Source organism: Cydia splendana, chromosome 11 (assembly GCF_910591565.1).
Source record: "Cydia splendana chromosome 11, ilCydSple1.2, whole genome shotgun sequence".
NCBI lineage: Eukaryota > Metazoa > Arthropoda > Insecta > Lepidoptera > Tortricidae > Cydia > Cydia splendana.
In genome coordinates this window covers 15,159,996-15,177,575 of record NC_085970.1, presented here as the reverse complement: position 1 = coordinate 15,177,575, position 17,580 = coordinate 15,159,996, and the positions used below count along the sequence as shown (strand labels likewise).

Below are 17,580 nucleotides of genomic sequence, written 5' to 3'. Positions count from 1 at the left end.
TTCATACTTTTTTCGCAGTTCCTCTTAAGGTGCTCGCTTTGGGCCCCCCTCCCCTACATATGTAATTCGGATGACAGTGCAATATTATGATGACATGGGGATGATCTGATGATGGAGACAGGAGGTGGCCATGGGAACTCTGTGATAAAACAACGTAAACGAGTTGTGTTTGCTGTTGTTAGAATTGCCCGTGGAAAGAAAAGTACTGTCACTATTTTTTCCAAAAACTTATTTATTTAATTAGCTACACATTAACACAACCACATCTGTGATGAGACTGATGAGAAATGACAACTGAACAACAGATGAAGCTCACTGTTTTGTTACCATATTCCCTCTTGTTTTAAATAATTGGGCGTTTTCAGAAATAAATATCGAAAACCCGATTCTCACAGATCCCGGTGTTTTTGGGTTATTTCAACTCAGAATCACTAGCATATTCAATTCTGATGATAAAATGAAATGTCCCAAAAAATTGTATGAAAATTGTACATTCCACTGCGTCACGCACATACAAGTGAAAAAATTTTTCATACTAAAACGTGACGTAATGGAATGGACATTTGGTGGGATGCAGAATGCTATCGATTCTGAGTAGAATGAACCCAAGGTTTTCAATATTTATTTCTGAAAACGCCCAATTATGTACAGGATAGGTGAACCAATAAAAAAAGACAAAGAAAAACAGATTAAATTTTTAGCGTTTCTTATAAAGAAAGATGACGTAAATCACTTATTTATTTATCATACTAATATGTCAGCAACAACGTCAACCCATTGTTATTTATTTTCGCCACAATACCGCTATTCCCATAATCAAAGGGTATTCATTCGCTAATGTATTAATTTCTTTATGCGTGTGGATATATACGCTCACAAATTAGACGTATTGGCGAGCGGGCTTACTTTAATGACATTAGCGTGGCTTGAAGCGTAGGGAGTTGAAAGTTATCGATAGATTAGTTGAAGAGGGATTTTTTAAACTTATGAACTCATTGCTGGATATATGCCCGGCAAACGGAAACAAGGTCGCCCTAAATCTACTTGGCGCCGTTCTGTGGAGCAAGAGCTGGTTGTGTTGGGGATGGGGTGGGAGGAGGCTACCCAAGCTGCCCAGGACCGGAGTCAGTGGAAGAAAAAGATTCGAGCCCTACACCCTAGCAGGGGGTAACAGGATGGAAAGAGAAGAAAAGATATACATGCTGGCTAATGGTGAAAATCCACTTTCCACCATTAGCCATTAGCCACCATGTATATAGTGCACTTGAGGGCTACCATAAGCAACTCAAAAATCGTCTTTTCTATCCTTATGCTCTATTACGAAAAACAGAGATGGAGACATCGCCGAGAAATTACAGCTGAAAATAACGTAGAGGTTTGCCCAAAGTGTTTATCAGTCATGAAAATAGTTTCATTGGTTTTGTAATTAATTTTAATCTCGTCTGCAATAAATTAATTTCATTCATTTATTCATTCATCCATTAGTTATTTATTTACAGTTTACACACTACATTTAATTTTTAATTTTGGGAAATTTAAAATTATTTCTACACGAATCACGAGCTTGTTCGATCCAAATAGGAGAAAAAAAGTGTCTCAAAATGTCCATACATATTTCCCTGTTTCCATTACGTTACCATCATTAAAAGTCCAGTTATACCATCATATGAAAAATAGTAACGGAATGGAAATAAAAATCTTGGAACACTTATTACAGTGAATAAGATCGCAAGAATAAGATACGGACCATTATATAGGATAGGATAATTCCTATCCTATATAATAGTCCGTATCTTATTCTTGCGCTCTTATTCCTTAACAACAAAATTTTGCAATTGTGACGAGGAGAAAAGTATATTAACTATGTACCCGGGTACTTGGTTCCGCCCATTCCCGCAAAATGGGGCCATCGATAACCGCTGTGCAAACCGCGGCCAGCCCATCGATGAAATTCGATTAACATGGACACACTTACAATATTGTCCAGTGTCCCGCTGGACTGGCGAGTCCGCTAAACGGTGCCGGTTAAAATAATGTTCAGCCACTGTGATTCCAGGTGAATACGGTAAGTCAATTTGTATTTTTAATAAGTTTCGGGACTTTCCTCGAGTATCGATAACGAACGGCACTTAGGTATTAAATACTGAAGGGGCATTCCATAAAAGGGTTTACTTTGTAGGAGACGTGACGCGTGTGGCTGCTACCTTAATAACCTACAGAAATCTGTATTAGGTATATACCTACTGTTGGATTTAGAACTAACTTATCAAACGTTACTCTGACAAATATCGGCTTCTTAGCTTTATCAGAACTGTTGAAAAAATATCGTCAAGTACCCGAAACTTTTCTGGAATGCCCCTGAAATCGAGCATATATTATTAAAAGATTATGATTTTTGGTTCACCACGCTTATAATTTTAAGCCAAAGAATGAATGGGCCAACCGAAAATTGGCTTCCTAATTAAATACATATTTTCACACGTTGGTATTTGAGTCCTACGCATGCAAAAATACGAAAGTTGTGTCTTTATTCCCAAAAGTTTACAATGGTCCCTATCTTGTTTTTGACGGTGCTTAATTCATATCAAGATTGGAAGAGCACTTTTACCTATATATTTTTTTAATATTCTGGAACGGAAAAGTTAATTCACCGAAGCGTTAGCAAAAGTCTCCGTTTCAACTTGGGCAAAAATGCTTCGTATGTACCTATTTCTTAAGCCTCGGTAGAGAGTACCATTTTTTACCATTTGGAGTTGAAACTCTAGGTCCATGGGGTCCCAGCGCGCATAAGTTGTTCGCAGAAATCGCGAAGCGTCTGGTTGACGTAACTGGTGACCGAAGAGCTGGCGGCTACCTCGCACAACGTATCAGCATTGCGATACAGCGAGGAAATGCCGCCAGCATCCTTGGTACAATGCCTCAGGGACCTATTTTAGATTTAAGCTAGTTAATAATTTCGTATAGTAGTACCACTGTATATATATATATATATATATATTGTAAGTAAATAAATTATTCTATATTTCTTTCATGCGAGCGAAGCCGCGAACGCGAGTGTGGAGTCTATTTCGCTGTCTGCGAAAATCGACTCCACACTCGCGTTCGCGGCTTCGCGCCGCGATTCACGCATGAGTGTGGAGCGGCCGATGATCAAATTGATAATACTTTTATAAGAGTTTTTGTTTGTTGCCAGCGTAAAAAAATAACCTTTTTTTTCATGTTCCATAATCGTCTTTCGTGATTTCTGCAATACAATTAAATTACCAAAAGCCAACTAGCCTATTGTTAACTACCAACACCCACACAATAAACCTGTTTCAGAACAGTCACTTCCAAACAGTCAGGAAGTAGCAATTAATTAAACTCAACTAACTTTGGTGGCTCAACGTCTGCTTCTATTACTGCATCAAACGCTACAAACTGGTAGGTACCTACTCAAGGAATTTGAACAAAAGTAAACTGGAGCAGGAGTTAATTAGATAATTATGAAGAATTTCAAAAACATTTGAACAGTACACTGATTTAAACTTTTACAATTTTTACACATTATTAAATTGTAAACGTCGGAGGTAAATCTTCAAACTTAAATTCGCGATTAAGTCCCGTTGTACAATTTAATAATTTGAATTTCGATGGGCTTATTAACGTTAAGATGGCAATCTAGAGGGATTCCTCAAATTAAGCGTATCATGCACCTTTAAATGTCAAAAAATCGGTAGATAAAAACACATCTGATCAGAGAAAGGACTCATTATTTCAAAACAGTAGAATATTTACTCGTACATTACATACAACGACTTCACGGCTAATCTAGTTATATTTTGTGCGTTGTAATGTATGATTGTCTGTCAAATAATCGTCATTACCTCTATTTCTTCTTGTGTAATAAATATGTTTTAACATGCGGGTCGCGACCTCCTGGACGTCTCCGAATCTCGCAATCTATGGAGAAAAAAGATCTCGAAAAAAAATCTCATATTGAAGGAGGCAGGCAATATTTTTTTATAACTCAGGGTTCGCGTAATATAATGATTAAAAAACACTGTTGTGGTATTTGCAAACAAGCGTGCGGTCCGCTTGATGGTAAAAGCGGATAATTCCTTAAATAATTCATTTAGCTATGCATAAGTATGATAGCTTCCTTAAAAGCCAACGCCAGAAGACAAAATATTGAGTAAACGCCATCATCGCTTGCCATTAAGTGAAACGAGGTCAAGAATACGTACTTCCTTTTAATTTAATATTCAGAAAATGTCAGCTAAGGTTCCATATATACCCTGTCAAGCCATTTCCGTCAAAAAAATGTAGGGGGAAAGGTTATCGTCGGGAAAATTTGAATTTCTACTGACAAACTTGTTTGACCGGCTTTATGCAAGTAAGGTACATCGTCAATAACATTCTTCTTACAACACTTTAAGACGAAAGTGTTTAATACGCCATATACGTCGGTGCTAAATTCCTGAAAATTTCTGCCCATGTGTGGTATGCCTTTATGCCTTGCCTATATATATTATTCGACGAACTGGAATAACTATAGAAACCTAAATAAAAATGGCCGACGGGAATTATGCCGTGAGCGATTCAACTGTATAGTCACCTGCAATAATAAGGTAGGTACTCTTCGAAGGCCGCAAAAATATGTGACAGGCTCTTATGGCTCTACAAATAAGATCGTGTCAGATATTTTTGCGGTCTTCGTTGTGTAACATATTATTGCAGGTGACTGTACCTACTGCAGGCATGTTGACAACGTCAAATATAGTAATGCCGTGCAAGATGTTGCGTTATGTCAAACCATAATTATGTCATATTATTCCAATCAAAACTTTTAATGATTGGCCGTCGAAATGTTCCCAAAATTGCGAAATTTCCACATTGAAAAATTTCTGACACTTTTCATGCTTTTTTGTATGGGGGACGAACTTGTCCGTTTCCAAAATGAAAGTTTTTTTAACTTCCTATTAAATTGATATCCGATAACTTATCTTATTCTTTTAACTTTCTTTATAGGTATACCTAAGAATATTCCGTTGCTGATATTATTATCGTCTAGGTACAGTCACCTGCAATAATATGTTACTCTTCGAAGACCGCAAAAATATGTGACACTGGCTTATGGCTCTACAAATAAGATCATGTCAGATATTTTCGCGGCCTTCGTTGTGTCACATATTATTACTGGTGACTGTACTTATCGGGCAACTCTGAGCTATCTTTTTTTGAGTCAGCATAATAACAAATATTTTTTAAAGGACAGGGTTTTTTTCAGCCATACTCTATTAGGTACCTACTTTACATTCTAGTTTCGTCAGAAATATGATGATGTATAGTTGGTCAAGCAGATCTTGTCAGTAGAAAAAGGCGGCAAATTTGAAAAATGTAGGCGTGAAGGGATATCGTCTCATAGAAAATTTGAATTTCGCGCCTTTTTCTACTGACAAGATTTGCTTGACCATCTATAGTAATACATTTTACAGTAGGTAATACAGTCACCTGCAACAATCTGTTACACAACGAAGGCGGCAAAAATATCTGACACGATCTTATTTGTAGAGCCATAAGAGCGTGTCACATATTTTTGCGGCCTTCGAAGAGTACCTATCTTATTATTGCAGGTGACTGTACATATGGTGCTACTTTACCGCCCTAGTGCGATGATTGGCACATTACGTGAATATTCCGAAAATTTAAAGGGACATATGTACTGTAAACCGTTGTACGATACAGGTGCGAATAGGTAATTCTCAACTCGTGTCGATTAAACACATTCCCTTCGGTCATGATTTAATTTAACGCCACTCTTTGCGAATTTCCTATTTTTCGCACTCGTATCTTAATTTACTATTACGATTGTACAAAATACGTGGCTACGAAAAAGCATTCTGACCTCCGTTTTGTATGTTTTCATATAATCAAATATTATAAAAGCGCCCACGTTAACATATTATTTTATGTTTGTTTACGTTAGCGGCCGACGATTTACGTGCGACTGGGTGCCCAATTCAGATTCAATAACTTGTTACGGGTTTGATCTCATTTTGACGACCTTGAAGATCGCTCGCGCTGATTGGTGCATGCGAAATGATGTGAAAGCGCGTGAGATGTGCGCCAATCGTCGTATCAATACCCTTTCAAAACCTTAACGAGTTATTACATCTGAATTGTGCTCTGGATATGTAATTTTATAAGCCCAATAACTAAACGATTCTATTCTAAAACGACATATTTGCTTATTAATACATATAACTTACGTCATTTTGGTTTGACTTTGATGTGTAACGTAAAAACCCATATATACCGTTCCGGAAGATTAGTGCTAAATAAACAAACAGTCTCGGATAGCGTCTGTAAGTTCCCTATATTCAGTTGCATCATATTGGAAGTTTACTTAATGTAAAGATTTAAGTAGTTTCCTTGGCGCCATGTTTTCTAACATCTGACATATTAAGGCCAATTCACGCCATTGCGAATGCAACACGGCTGCGGCTTTCATAGACACGTGATATTACTTATTTTATTTGCCGGAAATCGTTTTTTCCAGGTTGCCATTTCTGTCATTCGCAATTTTTATCACTTTATTTTTTCTCAATAGCTTCCATTGACATGCTTCCTTTATATTTATTTTTCAATAGCTTATTTTCCTGATGGGTTTTCTCAAGGTCTCCCCAGATATATCGACGCGCATTCGGCAAAAGCCGATAGGAAAACGCGTTATGTCTGCGCAATAAGAGCGGTCTTTAGATGTAGCATGTCAGATGCAGTGGACCTTTGAAATGTCTTTTTTATAAATTTTTACGTGAAGGTGTTAGAAAGACATTTAAGATATGATGCAGTCAATCTGATAAATAAGTGTGTAGGCTAGACTAAAATATTGGCCAAGCTAAAAATGACACGAATGACCATCATAATTGTACACTAAGCGCCACTAAACCCGGTTAAACCATTAGCCCATTGTCAAATTATACTGGTAACCATAGGTACCAGCAATATAGTGCCAATTAGCAAGTAAAGTATAGCTGTTAGTAGCTGATTGAATAAAATAAATAAACTTGAACTTGAATAGACAGAATTGTGTCACATCGTTAATTAATTCGATAAAGACAATACGGAGACTATTTACTACTTTACACATTGACTATTAATGTTCAGTGAGTTCATATATTTGCCACAAAACGCCAAGTGGCAAGTAGCAAATGTATTGAAGGATTATTCCCATTAGTTACCACCAAGTTGTTACCAGTGGTAACTACTGAGATTTTATTTCCCACATTTTACCAGTGGTAACTACTGGAAAATATAATTCCCAGTGGTTACCACCAACTCATTCCCCCATTATTTTACCCGGTAGTTACCACTGATAAGTAAAAGGTGAGATTTTTTTTCCAGTAGTTTAATACTAATAAAAAAACTATAAATAGTGCAGTATAAATGTAGAGTTCTTTAATAAATAAACCCTATTAGATTTCAACCTCATTGTGCTTATTATGTCTTTTTTCTTTTTTTTCTTTGTTTAATTCGTTGCTGTATCCACTCACATGATTCATGCAACTGCAGTTGCGAGCTGTCACCCTTATTTTCACATAATAATAGAGGTCACTGAAAATATCAATCATGTGAGTGTTAAGTAAGTCAGCCATACGGGTACGTGCGGGTATTGTACGGGTTCCCGCCAGTTTTAGGGTTTGTATACCTACATATTGCCTTGTATAAATAACCTTAACATACGCACATACACTTTGACACACAAAGCAACACTAACATAGGAAAAGGCGGCCACTTTGACTTCGTAAACTAATTGCCTTCTAAACTAACTTCAGATTCACATTAGGGACATTTCTTACGAGACTCCACGGAACTTCCCCTTAAGAAGTTCAGAAGGATGCGAAGTGCGAAGTGACTCAGTGACACGTCACACCTATTCCCGTCTCGTTCTATAAAATCGGCACTAAAACATCTTTGATCCAGACGTTACGACTAATTTGTTTACATTGCTATATAGCTCTTCGAATCGAAAAAACATACTGTAGCCTTTTAAACCTTAATGAGAAGACAATAAGACCTACATTCGATTGGAAAATTACGGTACTTTAAGAAGATTTAACAGGATATTTATAGGCCGCGGATCGTTGTAGTGATATATGGTGTTAGACTGATCGAGATTTAGATCTCGAATGTTGAAAAACGATTTGTATTCAACCATTTAGTCGACTTAATGATTGATTGACGGATAGTTATCATTTTTAAACCATTGGACATAGTCTTCGAGCAACACCGGTTTCCGACACTTCGGAAGGGAGGAGCCCAAGGGATATCTTACCGTACAAATCATTCTGCCAATTTTTGTGGGCGGAAACGTGCACACAGTCGCACTTCTCACTCACTACATACAAAATCCAATCTGTAATGATGACACAAATACATAAAAAATTACACACGTCAAAGACAAATCTTGCACACCTCGATCTCTTTATTGTGTACGGATGAGCTACAACACGCACCGCGCTAGTCTAGTTATGTGCATGCACAGTTGATCTTGTACCTAGGCAGAGGGGAAATAGTGCGAATGGCGACTCCCTTCCGTGTTGCTCGAAGGACATAGTATTATACTAAGCATTGATCACTATACCTATATATAATGTTATACATGTGAAAGTAGTATGTCTGTCTGTCCGTCTGTTACCTCTTCACGTTTAAACCGCTGAACCGATTTAAATGAAATTTAGCAAAGAGATAGTCTGAGACCCGAGGAAGGTTATAGGGTAATTTTTATCAATAATCATCATCCAATACCCATAGTACAAGCTTTGCAGATTTTGGGGCTAGTTCGATCTGTGTAAGATTGCTCCCTATGCCCAAATTTTTATTTATTTACATTTAATTCAAAAACTCAATTTAACAGTTAGGTACCAACCACAGAGAAAAAAATACATAGTGCTCACTCCATACATCAGTTTTAGTACCAAACGACTATTATTTTCGTAGTCGACATCTAGCATTGAGCAGCGGAATTATCAGTATACTGCTACTTGACAATAGATGTTCCGGCGACCGAAAAGTCTAATGCTCAACAATTTTCAGCTAATATTATAACCGGATTAACCGGAACTCTATTTTCAACTCCTTCTGCTTTTAATATTCGTTATAAATTGTTGTTCTATACAATTTTCGTGAGTCGATCGCGACACTAGAGAATTGTAGTATCAAGTAGCGGTACTGATAATTCCGCTACTCGGTGCTAGATGTCGACTGCGAAAATAATAGTCGTTTTGGTATCAAAACTGATGTATGGAGTGAGCACTCTATTCGTACTATACTTCTCTATGGTACCAACTGACATTACTGTCAATAGTCGTTATGATAATAGAGGTCAGAATAGGGACGACTACTTAATCGAGTTACGCTTCGACCGATTAAGTTATAGTTCGCCACTAGATTTGCGTAAGGAGCGGCATTATCGATCGGTATACTGGCAAACCTAAGTGGATGCATTGCAAGAGAGCTCGCACTCGTGTGGCGACCATAGCAAACAAATGTAAACATAATAATGTAGGGTTGTCATACGAAATTTGGAATATCCTGACAAAGGTCCGAGACGGTTATCGTCTACGATTTACCGTTCCTATTAAGTATAAAAGCACACAATAAATCCCTTTATTCCAAAACTTTGTTCATAGGTAATGTAGAATAAATAGATCGATACACTACACTAAAATTACTTGCCTACTTATATGTGTGACCAAACCAATACAACATGTGATGCTTTCAATCAAAAGGTAGCAAAATTTGTTTTAATTATTTACATTACACCGGTAGTCTTATTACGTTAACTTTGCTAACAGTTGCCGGGCCAGTTAAATTAGGGATTACTGGCCTAGTTGTTGTATAGACGGTTGCAATAAGTAACGAGGCCTTAAAGCGATATGCGACTGGTTTGGCAATCCTTTTCCTTCCTCACCACGAATTTGACTTTAAAAACCAATGAAAAAGACCTATATACTCAAAGTTCGCCGCTGGGGTGAAACTGAGAAGCGTAGTTGGGGTGTGGACATTGTGACTTACGGCTCAGGCCTTCTTTGCCAGCCAAGGCCGAAAACGTGTGAAAAAGCGCTTGCAACATGATGCTTCGTAGTTTATTATCACGAATGTAATGATGATATTTCCGCTATGTATGAGAAAAATATAATTTCTAGGATATCCTACGCTGTTAATAAATAAAAAGCATTTCCTATGAACCTAATTTTAAACGTTCGCATTGCTTCTGTTCGTTTGATACATCAAAACCAAATATTTAGATTCAGCATCTGATGTCACCCAGATCTGGATGAATTGCATAACTAACATTAGATAGACGGGAAGTATATCCTCATTTAATGTTAATATTTTTTTAAGGAAGTTTTCATGGCCCTTCAGACACAAAGGTGATATTTTAGGCCCGCACTGTAGATATAGATCAGTCTGCAGTATCTGTGTTTTGATTGACTCAGAGTAAGACGCTCTTTAGTGGGAGCGCACGCGCAGATATACGCGAATCGGAGTGAGCCAAGATTTAGACGGGTTCTTATATGTTAAAAGTGAATTGTGATTGAAAAATTAAGAAGTGAAATTCAGTGCAAATAAATATTATATGTCAAAATAAATACTAAATACTAACTAAACCAATATTACCTAACCTTCACATGCTGTTGTTTTTATTAAATAGGTACTTACCTATTATAAATATGTTGTTTAAATTATTATCATTTTTATGATGTGTTAAAATTGGTTTAAATTTTATATCTATGGCAAAGCATATGTAAAAGAAAAATATAAAAAAAAAGTGTTTAGTTCCTAATTGTTCAAAATTTTGAATTTCAGCAAAGTTTTCAACATGAGTTAGCAACACAAAATACATAGATAAAAAAGCGTTGAAATTAAAGTGTGAAAAATGGGTTAATGTGCGAAAAGCTAATAAATAATATCAAGATGAGGCGACGGAAAAAAGAACATAAGGTGCGGGTGCGATTCAACGTCAACTCTTTGGTAAGATCCAAGAAAGCAAAGTATTATCGCATTGCGCATCTGAATATACGTATTTACTACGTGTTCTTAGGCCCATTTGCACCATTCCACTAACCCGGGATTAACAGGTTAAACCTGGAGTTACCATGGTTAGGTACCAGTACAAAATGACACTGGGTTAACGGTTTAACCGCTTAACCCCAGGTTAGTGGGATTGTGCAAATGGATATATCCAAGGAAACATCTGTATCTGATGAACGTTTGTTCAATGACTGTTTCTTGTATTATTGTTTCTGTGTTATCTCCGAAATATAAAATAAAAAAACAAAAGACAAATATAATTTTTATATGTTTTTGTAATAAACTGAGGCGTCTATAACGAAACCACGTAGTATTAAATAAAGAAAAAATGGAGTGTCTGAGTTAGTTTTAAAATTTTTCTTTCAATTTAACGATTATTGGCTGACTTATTTATTTTTATTACTCAAAATATTGAATAACGTATCTTAGTTATTGGGGCGGAATATAAATTTCGAAGGACCTGCGGTAGCGCAGCCCGAAGATAAAAGGGGACTATGGCTATGTGTGATAATATTATGATATTAATGGGGCCGACCGTACCTGGATGTAATCTTCGGTGGGTTTTGGCGGCCGCCAGATATGTGATACGGTTCGTTTCCTTCTTCTTCTATTTCCACTTATTATTCACCTTTTTTATTCAAAACTCGCGAAAACGTATTTTTTACGATTGACGTATATTTTGTGACTGCCAGAACTGACTTAAATTTGAATTCTATTACGTTTTTATTTATTGGCGGTTAAAAGGAGGTCGGCAAAAGGCGAGTGACATGAGAAATGAGGTCGAGTATATTAATGAAAGAAAGAGTGAGCGATATGGATGAATGTGAATGATAATGAATGAAAAGGGGCGCGAACATTCCCCCCCGGCTTTAAAGGGTTCCTTTAAAGGAAACAAAACTAAATAAAGTCAGAGATAACCCTTCTCATCAAACTAAACGACCATTCACAACAATAGCGAAATAATAAACTAAAAGAAAAGTATTATCCTAACGAATTATACTATACACATATTATTGGTTAGGCAGTGGGCACAATCGCACGACAGGACGGACAAAACTTCCTTTATTTGTTCTGACAGTGACAACGCGGGTTGAGCCGTCCTTAGAAGGATGCACTGCCTCCACAACGCCTAAAGGCCATGAAAATGGCGGCGCATTATCTACCTTTATAACAACCACTGTGCCAATTACGATGGGAACTGATGGCGTGGTCCATTTAGCTCGAGACTGCAACTGATGCAGATACTCGGCACGCCATCGCTGCCAGAAAGACTGCACTATCATATCCAGGAGGGCATGTCGGTCACGTAAATTGCCTGACTCCACCAATGGAACAGGTAAAGACAACAGCGGAGCAGTGTTGAGAAAATGAGCCGGAGTGAGAGCCGACGGCTCAGCGGGATCACTGCTCAGGGCTGTCAGTGGTCGTGAATTTACCAGAGCCTCTATCTGCGCAAGCGTAGTCAGAAGTTCCTCGTATGACAGTATTTGCGTACCGATTACCTTGAAAAGGTGATTTTTGACTATTTTCACCATACTTTCCCATGCGCCTCCAAAGTGTGGAGAAGCGGGAGGAATAAACTTCCAATCGATGCGGTTCTCCGCGAGCTCTATTTCAAGATGTGGACGATGATCGTCCAAAAACTTGTAGAGGTCTCGCATATAAGAGTTGGCGCCGGTAAAATTAGTCCCATTGTCCGAATACATGCATTGGACGGGGCCACGCCGCGCCAAGAAGCGCTTTAAAGCGGCCAAGAAGTTAGCAGTACTTAATTCCGTCGCTATCTCGATATGAAGGCAGCGCGTCGTGAGGCAAGTGAAAATGCATAACCAAGCCTTGCGACTCTTGACTCCTCTGCCACGAGTAGGTGTGTACTGCAAGGGGCCTGCATAATCACACCCCGTATGCGTAAAAGGTTTATCTACCTGATTCACGCGACAGCTCGGCAAGTCTGCCATGAGCGGGAAAGACGATTGTGGATTCGCTCGGAAACACGTGTTGCATTTGGCAACGCGGTCACGAATGACACGACGAGCCGATAGTATCCAATACTGAAGCCTAAGTATAGACATCAATGCCTCAGGACCGGCATGCAAATGCTTTCTGTGGAAGTAATCAACAATCAGATTAACTACATGATCACGTCGGGGAAGCACAATTGGGTGTTTCTGTGTATATTCCAAGTCAGCATTTGACAGTCGGCCTCCAACACGAATCAGACCGTCTTTATCCATGAACGGTTTAAGCTTTTGTAAGGCAGGCGAACAACATTTCTTGCTTTTAATTTTATCAATATCGTCACTGAAGTGTTGACTTTGTAACGATGAAAGAATTTTACCTTCAGCGAACTCTAGGTCAGACCGAGTAAGTGCCGTGGATCGCGGTTTCGGTTTTAGAATGCGGTACACGTATACGATGATGCGCAATAATCGTGACCACGATGATATCCGCTGAGCGAGCGAATAAAGTGGTGACTCTGACACATCCGTAGTTGTAGCGTGTGCAAGAGGCTTAAGCTCCGGCACTTCACCGATGGACTCTCGATCGAGTTCCCTTAAAGGCCACTCTGATGGATGCTTGTTAGCCCAAGCTGGTCCCGTGAACCACAAAGGATGATCCACTAGCTTTGCAGGCGTCAGTCCACGGGACAGGCAATCCGCGGGATTTTCCAAGCCCGCCACATGATGGAAGCAGTTGGCCGGAATAGTTTCAATAATCTTAACTACCCGGTTGGCAACAAACGTTTGCCAGCGGTGTGGTGATGACTGAATCCAGCAGAGGGCAACCTTCGAGTCAGTAAACGCGTAGATCTCGTTGATCGTATAACGAGGTTCGAAGTTATCTTGCACCTTCCGCATGAGCTTCGCCAGGAGGACTGCAGCACACAATTCCAATCTCGCAACGGATACTGTTTTAAGGGGACTGACCTTCGACTTGGAACACACCAGCCGAGTTGTCACTTCGTCTCCCTTTAGAACCTGAAGGTATACTACACCTCCATATGCACGCTCGGATGCATCACCGAAGCCTAAAAGGTTTATAGTACAACCCTGTACTACTCCAAGATGGCGCGGTATGTGGATTTCATTTAGTTTTGGCAACTCTGAACAGAATCGTTCCCATAAATCCACAATATGGGGCGGGGGAGTCTCATCCCAGTCGCATTTGATCAACCAAAGCTCCTGGATGAGGAGTTTTGCATATAAGACAACTGGAGCTACTAAGCCCACGTTATCCCATAGACGTGCCACTGCGGACAAGATCGTCCTTTTAGTGCACGTTGAGTCTGGCTCTGTCACTTTGAAATGGAAATAATCACCAGATTTATTCCAACATAAGCCCAGAACCTTTTGGGAGATCCCTGGGTCGATTTCAATGTCTACGGAAGCCCGGTGCGAAGCAGGTATTTCGCGTAGCACGGCGTCTGAATTGCAGGTCCATTTCACAAGATCAAATTGACCGCATTTGAATAGATCAATCAGCTCCTTAGCCGCGTTAATAGCAACAGACTCATCCTGCTGTAGCGAGTCATCTGACATAATGCTAAAACATACGTCATCCATGTAAGTACAGGAGGACGCAATCGCTGCGGCCTTGGGATACTTATGTCCGTCGTCTGCAATCAGCTGACGGACGACGCGGAGCGCGTGATAGGGACTCAACTTCATGCCAAAACACACACGATGAAATTCGTACGTGGTAATGGGATCTGCCGGGCGGAATCTATACAAGATTCGCTGAAACTGGCGGTCCGCTTCGCGAACACCAATCTGCAAAAACATTTGACGGCAATCGGCCGAAAGCGCTATTCTGAATAAGCGAAAGTTCAGAAGGATTGAAAACAAATCCCCTTGAAGGTTGGGCCCTGAGTGTAATACATCATTCAGCGACAGGCCTGTGCTTGTCTTGCTACTCGAGTCCAGGACCATGCGCACTTTGGTCGTTGCCTTGTCCTCGCGCACGACAGCCATATGAGGAATTATGTACGCGATAGCTGGTGAGGCGTTCATGGAGTTAGTTACCTCCGATATGTAACCCTTACTGACGTATTCCCGAATGATATCGTCATAGGCGGCACGTAACATACTCGATAATTCTAGCTTCCTTTCAAGGCAAAGAAAGCGCCTCTTAGCAGCAGAATGCGACTCTCCGAGCTTGAATACGTCATCTCGGAAAGGCAATGCGACAGTATATCTGCCACTAGCGTTGCGCGTGGTGGTAGCACGAAAGTAATCTTCGCATTCAAGGTCATCTTGACTTTGAGCGGGCGGAGCGGATACTTCCTCAAGCTCCCAGAACCTTTTGAGGAGGTGGTCCATGGAGTCCTGAACGGAAGTACAACATGCCGAAGTATATTTACGCGGTGCCTGTAGAGCAGGGACCGAACCCATCAAAATATACCCCAATACCGTCTGAATAGCCGGTGGCATATGGTCCACGTCGCTTTTGACAATGTGCGGTAGCAACAAATGCGGGAATATAGTTGCACCCACCAGGACATCAATTGCGACGGGCGTATCCAACGTGTCGTCAGCCAGAGGAAGTCCATGAACATGCGTGAGGGTCGACATGTCCACGGGCACTGACGGCAAGTCGTCGGTAATGCGATCTACCACAAGACTCGAAACGTCAAAGTTGACGTTTTCGTCAAACCGCGAAAATATTTTAATATCTGCGTTACCCTTAACAATTTTTTTAGTTTTTCCAATGCCAAATACAGCGCTTGGTCTTTTATTAAAATTCAGACCTAATCGCTTACAACACTCCTCAGTAATGAAGTTACTTTGTGACGCGGTGTCAAGTAAACATTTGATGACTTGTGTACCACCCTTATTATCGCGGACGATAACCTTTGCGGTGGACAGCAAAACCGTATCACACGAAGATATTGAGTTTTGATTTGACATCTTATTGTTAGAGGCCGCTAGTGCTTGAGTCACGATAGACGTGTTGCAAGATGTGCTCTCCGGCGGTGAAGACGACTTAGCCGCGGAGCTCGCAGATGTATTTGACACATCAGACGTAGCTTTTTCATCCTTGACGTTGTCAAAATGCAACAGAGTATGATGCTTTTGATGGCAAACTCGACATTTCACCTCGGAATTGCACTCGCGGGTGCGGTGTTTGATACTAAGGCAGTTAACACATGCCTTAAGCTCTTTAGCGCGTTTGAAGCGTTCGGAAGGCGTTAAGTTGTTGAGGGACGGACATTTAAATAAATGTTCATGGACAATATTGTCACACAAACATTTAGTAGTGCTCGCGCAAGCAACATAACTTTGTAGTTTTGGTGCGGCACTACGCGGTTGAGACGACTTAACACCTTTTTCGCGCGATGGATTTACGGCGGCGGAGACGGCGGTACATGGTTGCACATTTTGACAAATCCTAAACTGACTCTTCATAAAATCTGACAGATCACGAAAGGTAGGCAACTTCGTATTGCGGTGTAGCATTTCAAATGCTCGTAGAGATTCCTGGTCTAACTTTTTTAATGCTATATGCAGAAGCATAAAGTCGCTTAAGTCATCAAGCTTAAGCGCTTTAAGCGCATTCGCAGCTGTGACAAATTTATCGATGAATGTCTGAAAGTTAGAATTAACCTTTAAATTGAGCATTTGATCCATGTAGGTCGAGGCAAGAGTGCGCTTGTCTTGAAATCTGTCAATTAAACTATCGAGGATAAGCTGATAATTTTCAGCGCCCGGAGTTATACCCGCGAAGACAGCTTGAGCTTTTGGTGACAATTTCCCAATAAGGTAGAAAAGCTTCTCTTCGTTGGTAAGCGACAGATTGTCGTGCACTCTAGATTTAAAACTAGCGTAGAACAGCGGCCAGTTACGTATGTCTCCATCGAACGCTATCAGTTCCATCGTTGGCAAAGAAGGTCTGGCTCTCTCCACTATAGAAGGCAGCGAAGAGGCCGGCGGTGCGGCTGGTTGCAGCCGCTTAACCGCTCTCCTGATGCGGCAGTACAAATCTTCGAAGGCTATAATCGGCTGATAATTAGGTACAGCAGCCTCCTTAGCCCTTAGCAACGTGCGATTATACTCATTAACAACCTCTTTGAACTCCGAGCGAAGTTCGTCGATATTGTCAGCAGCGTCGAGGAAACTCTCGCGACTCGCTACATCTGTATCAACAACTAGCGACTTATTGTAAATGCTCTGGACGAGTTCAAAGAAGATGTTGCGTTTTGCTTCAAGCATCAACAATTCATCTTCATAATACGCGCTGTCGACGCTTTCGATATTTTTTGTATCTTTCGCCATAGTGCAGGAGACGGGTTAAATATGCGGTAAAACAATTTATGTTCCTATATAAGGATACACTCTTATAAACATAAGTATACCTAAATTGCGGGTGCGGTTAATAAATTATGTTTAGGTAACTAGTTTATAAGGGCGGCGCGGTGAAAAATAATACTCAAATAAATAAATACCTAAACTGCGGGAGCGTAAATAAAGAATAATTTAGGTAATATTTATAAGGGCGGTGCGG

At 40.0% G+C, this 17,580-nt stretch overlaps 3 protein-coding genes across 3 annotated transcripts in view; 1 reads left to right on the top strand and 2 right to left on the bottom strand.

Moving 5' to 3' along the window:
• Positions 1-17,580, bottom strand: part of LOC134795220 (transient-receptor-potential-like protein) — a 395,634-nt gene that overhangs the window by 251,885 nt on the left and 126,169 nt on the right. The window lies entirely within an intron of this gene.
• LOC134794881 (transient receptor potential protein) overlaps positions 1,968-17,580 on the top strand; it is a 64,343-nt gene continuing 48,730 nt past the window's right edge. The window contains exon 1 of the mRNA XM_063766709.1: positions 1,968-2,065. The gene's annotated coding sequence lies outside the window, so the exon portion shown is untranslated. The remainder of the gene's footprint in view (positions 2,066-17,580) is intronic.
• On the bottom strand, positions 12,481-17,351 carry LOC134795221 (uncharacterized). The gene is made up of 4 exons (XM_063767052.1): positions 16,796-17,351; positions 15,489-15,688; positions 12,617-15,404; positions 12,481-12,527 (listed from the first exon to the last, which is right to left on the bottom strand). Exons 1-4 carry the CDS (start codon positions 17,349-17,351, stop codon positions 12,481-12,483), a joined length of 3,591 nt encoding a protein of 1,196 aa, XP_063623122.1.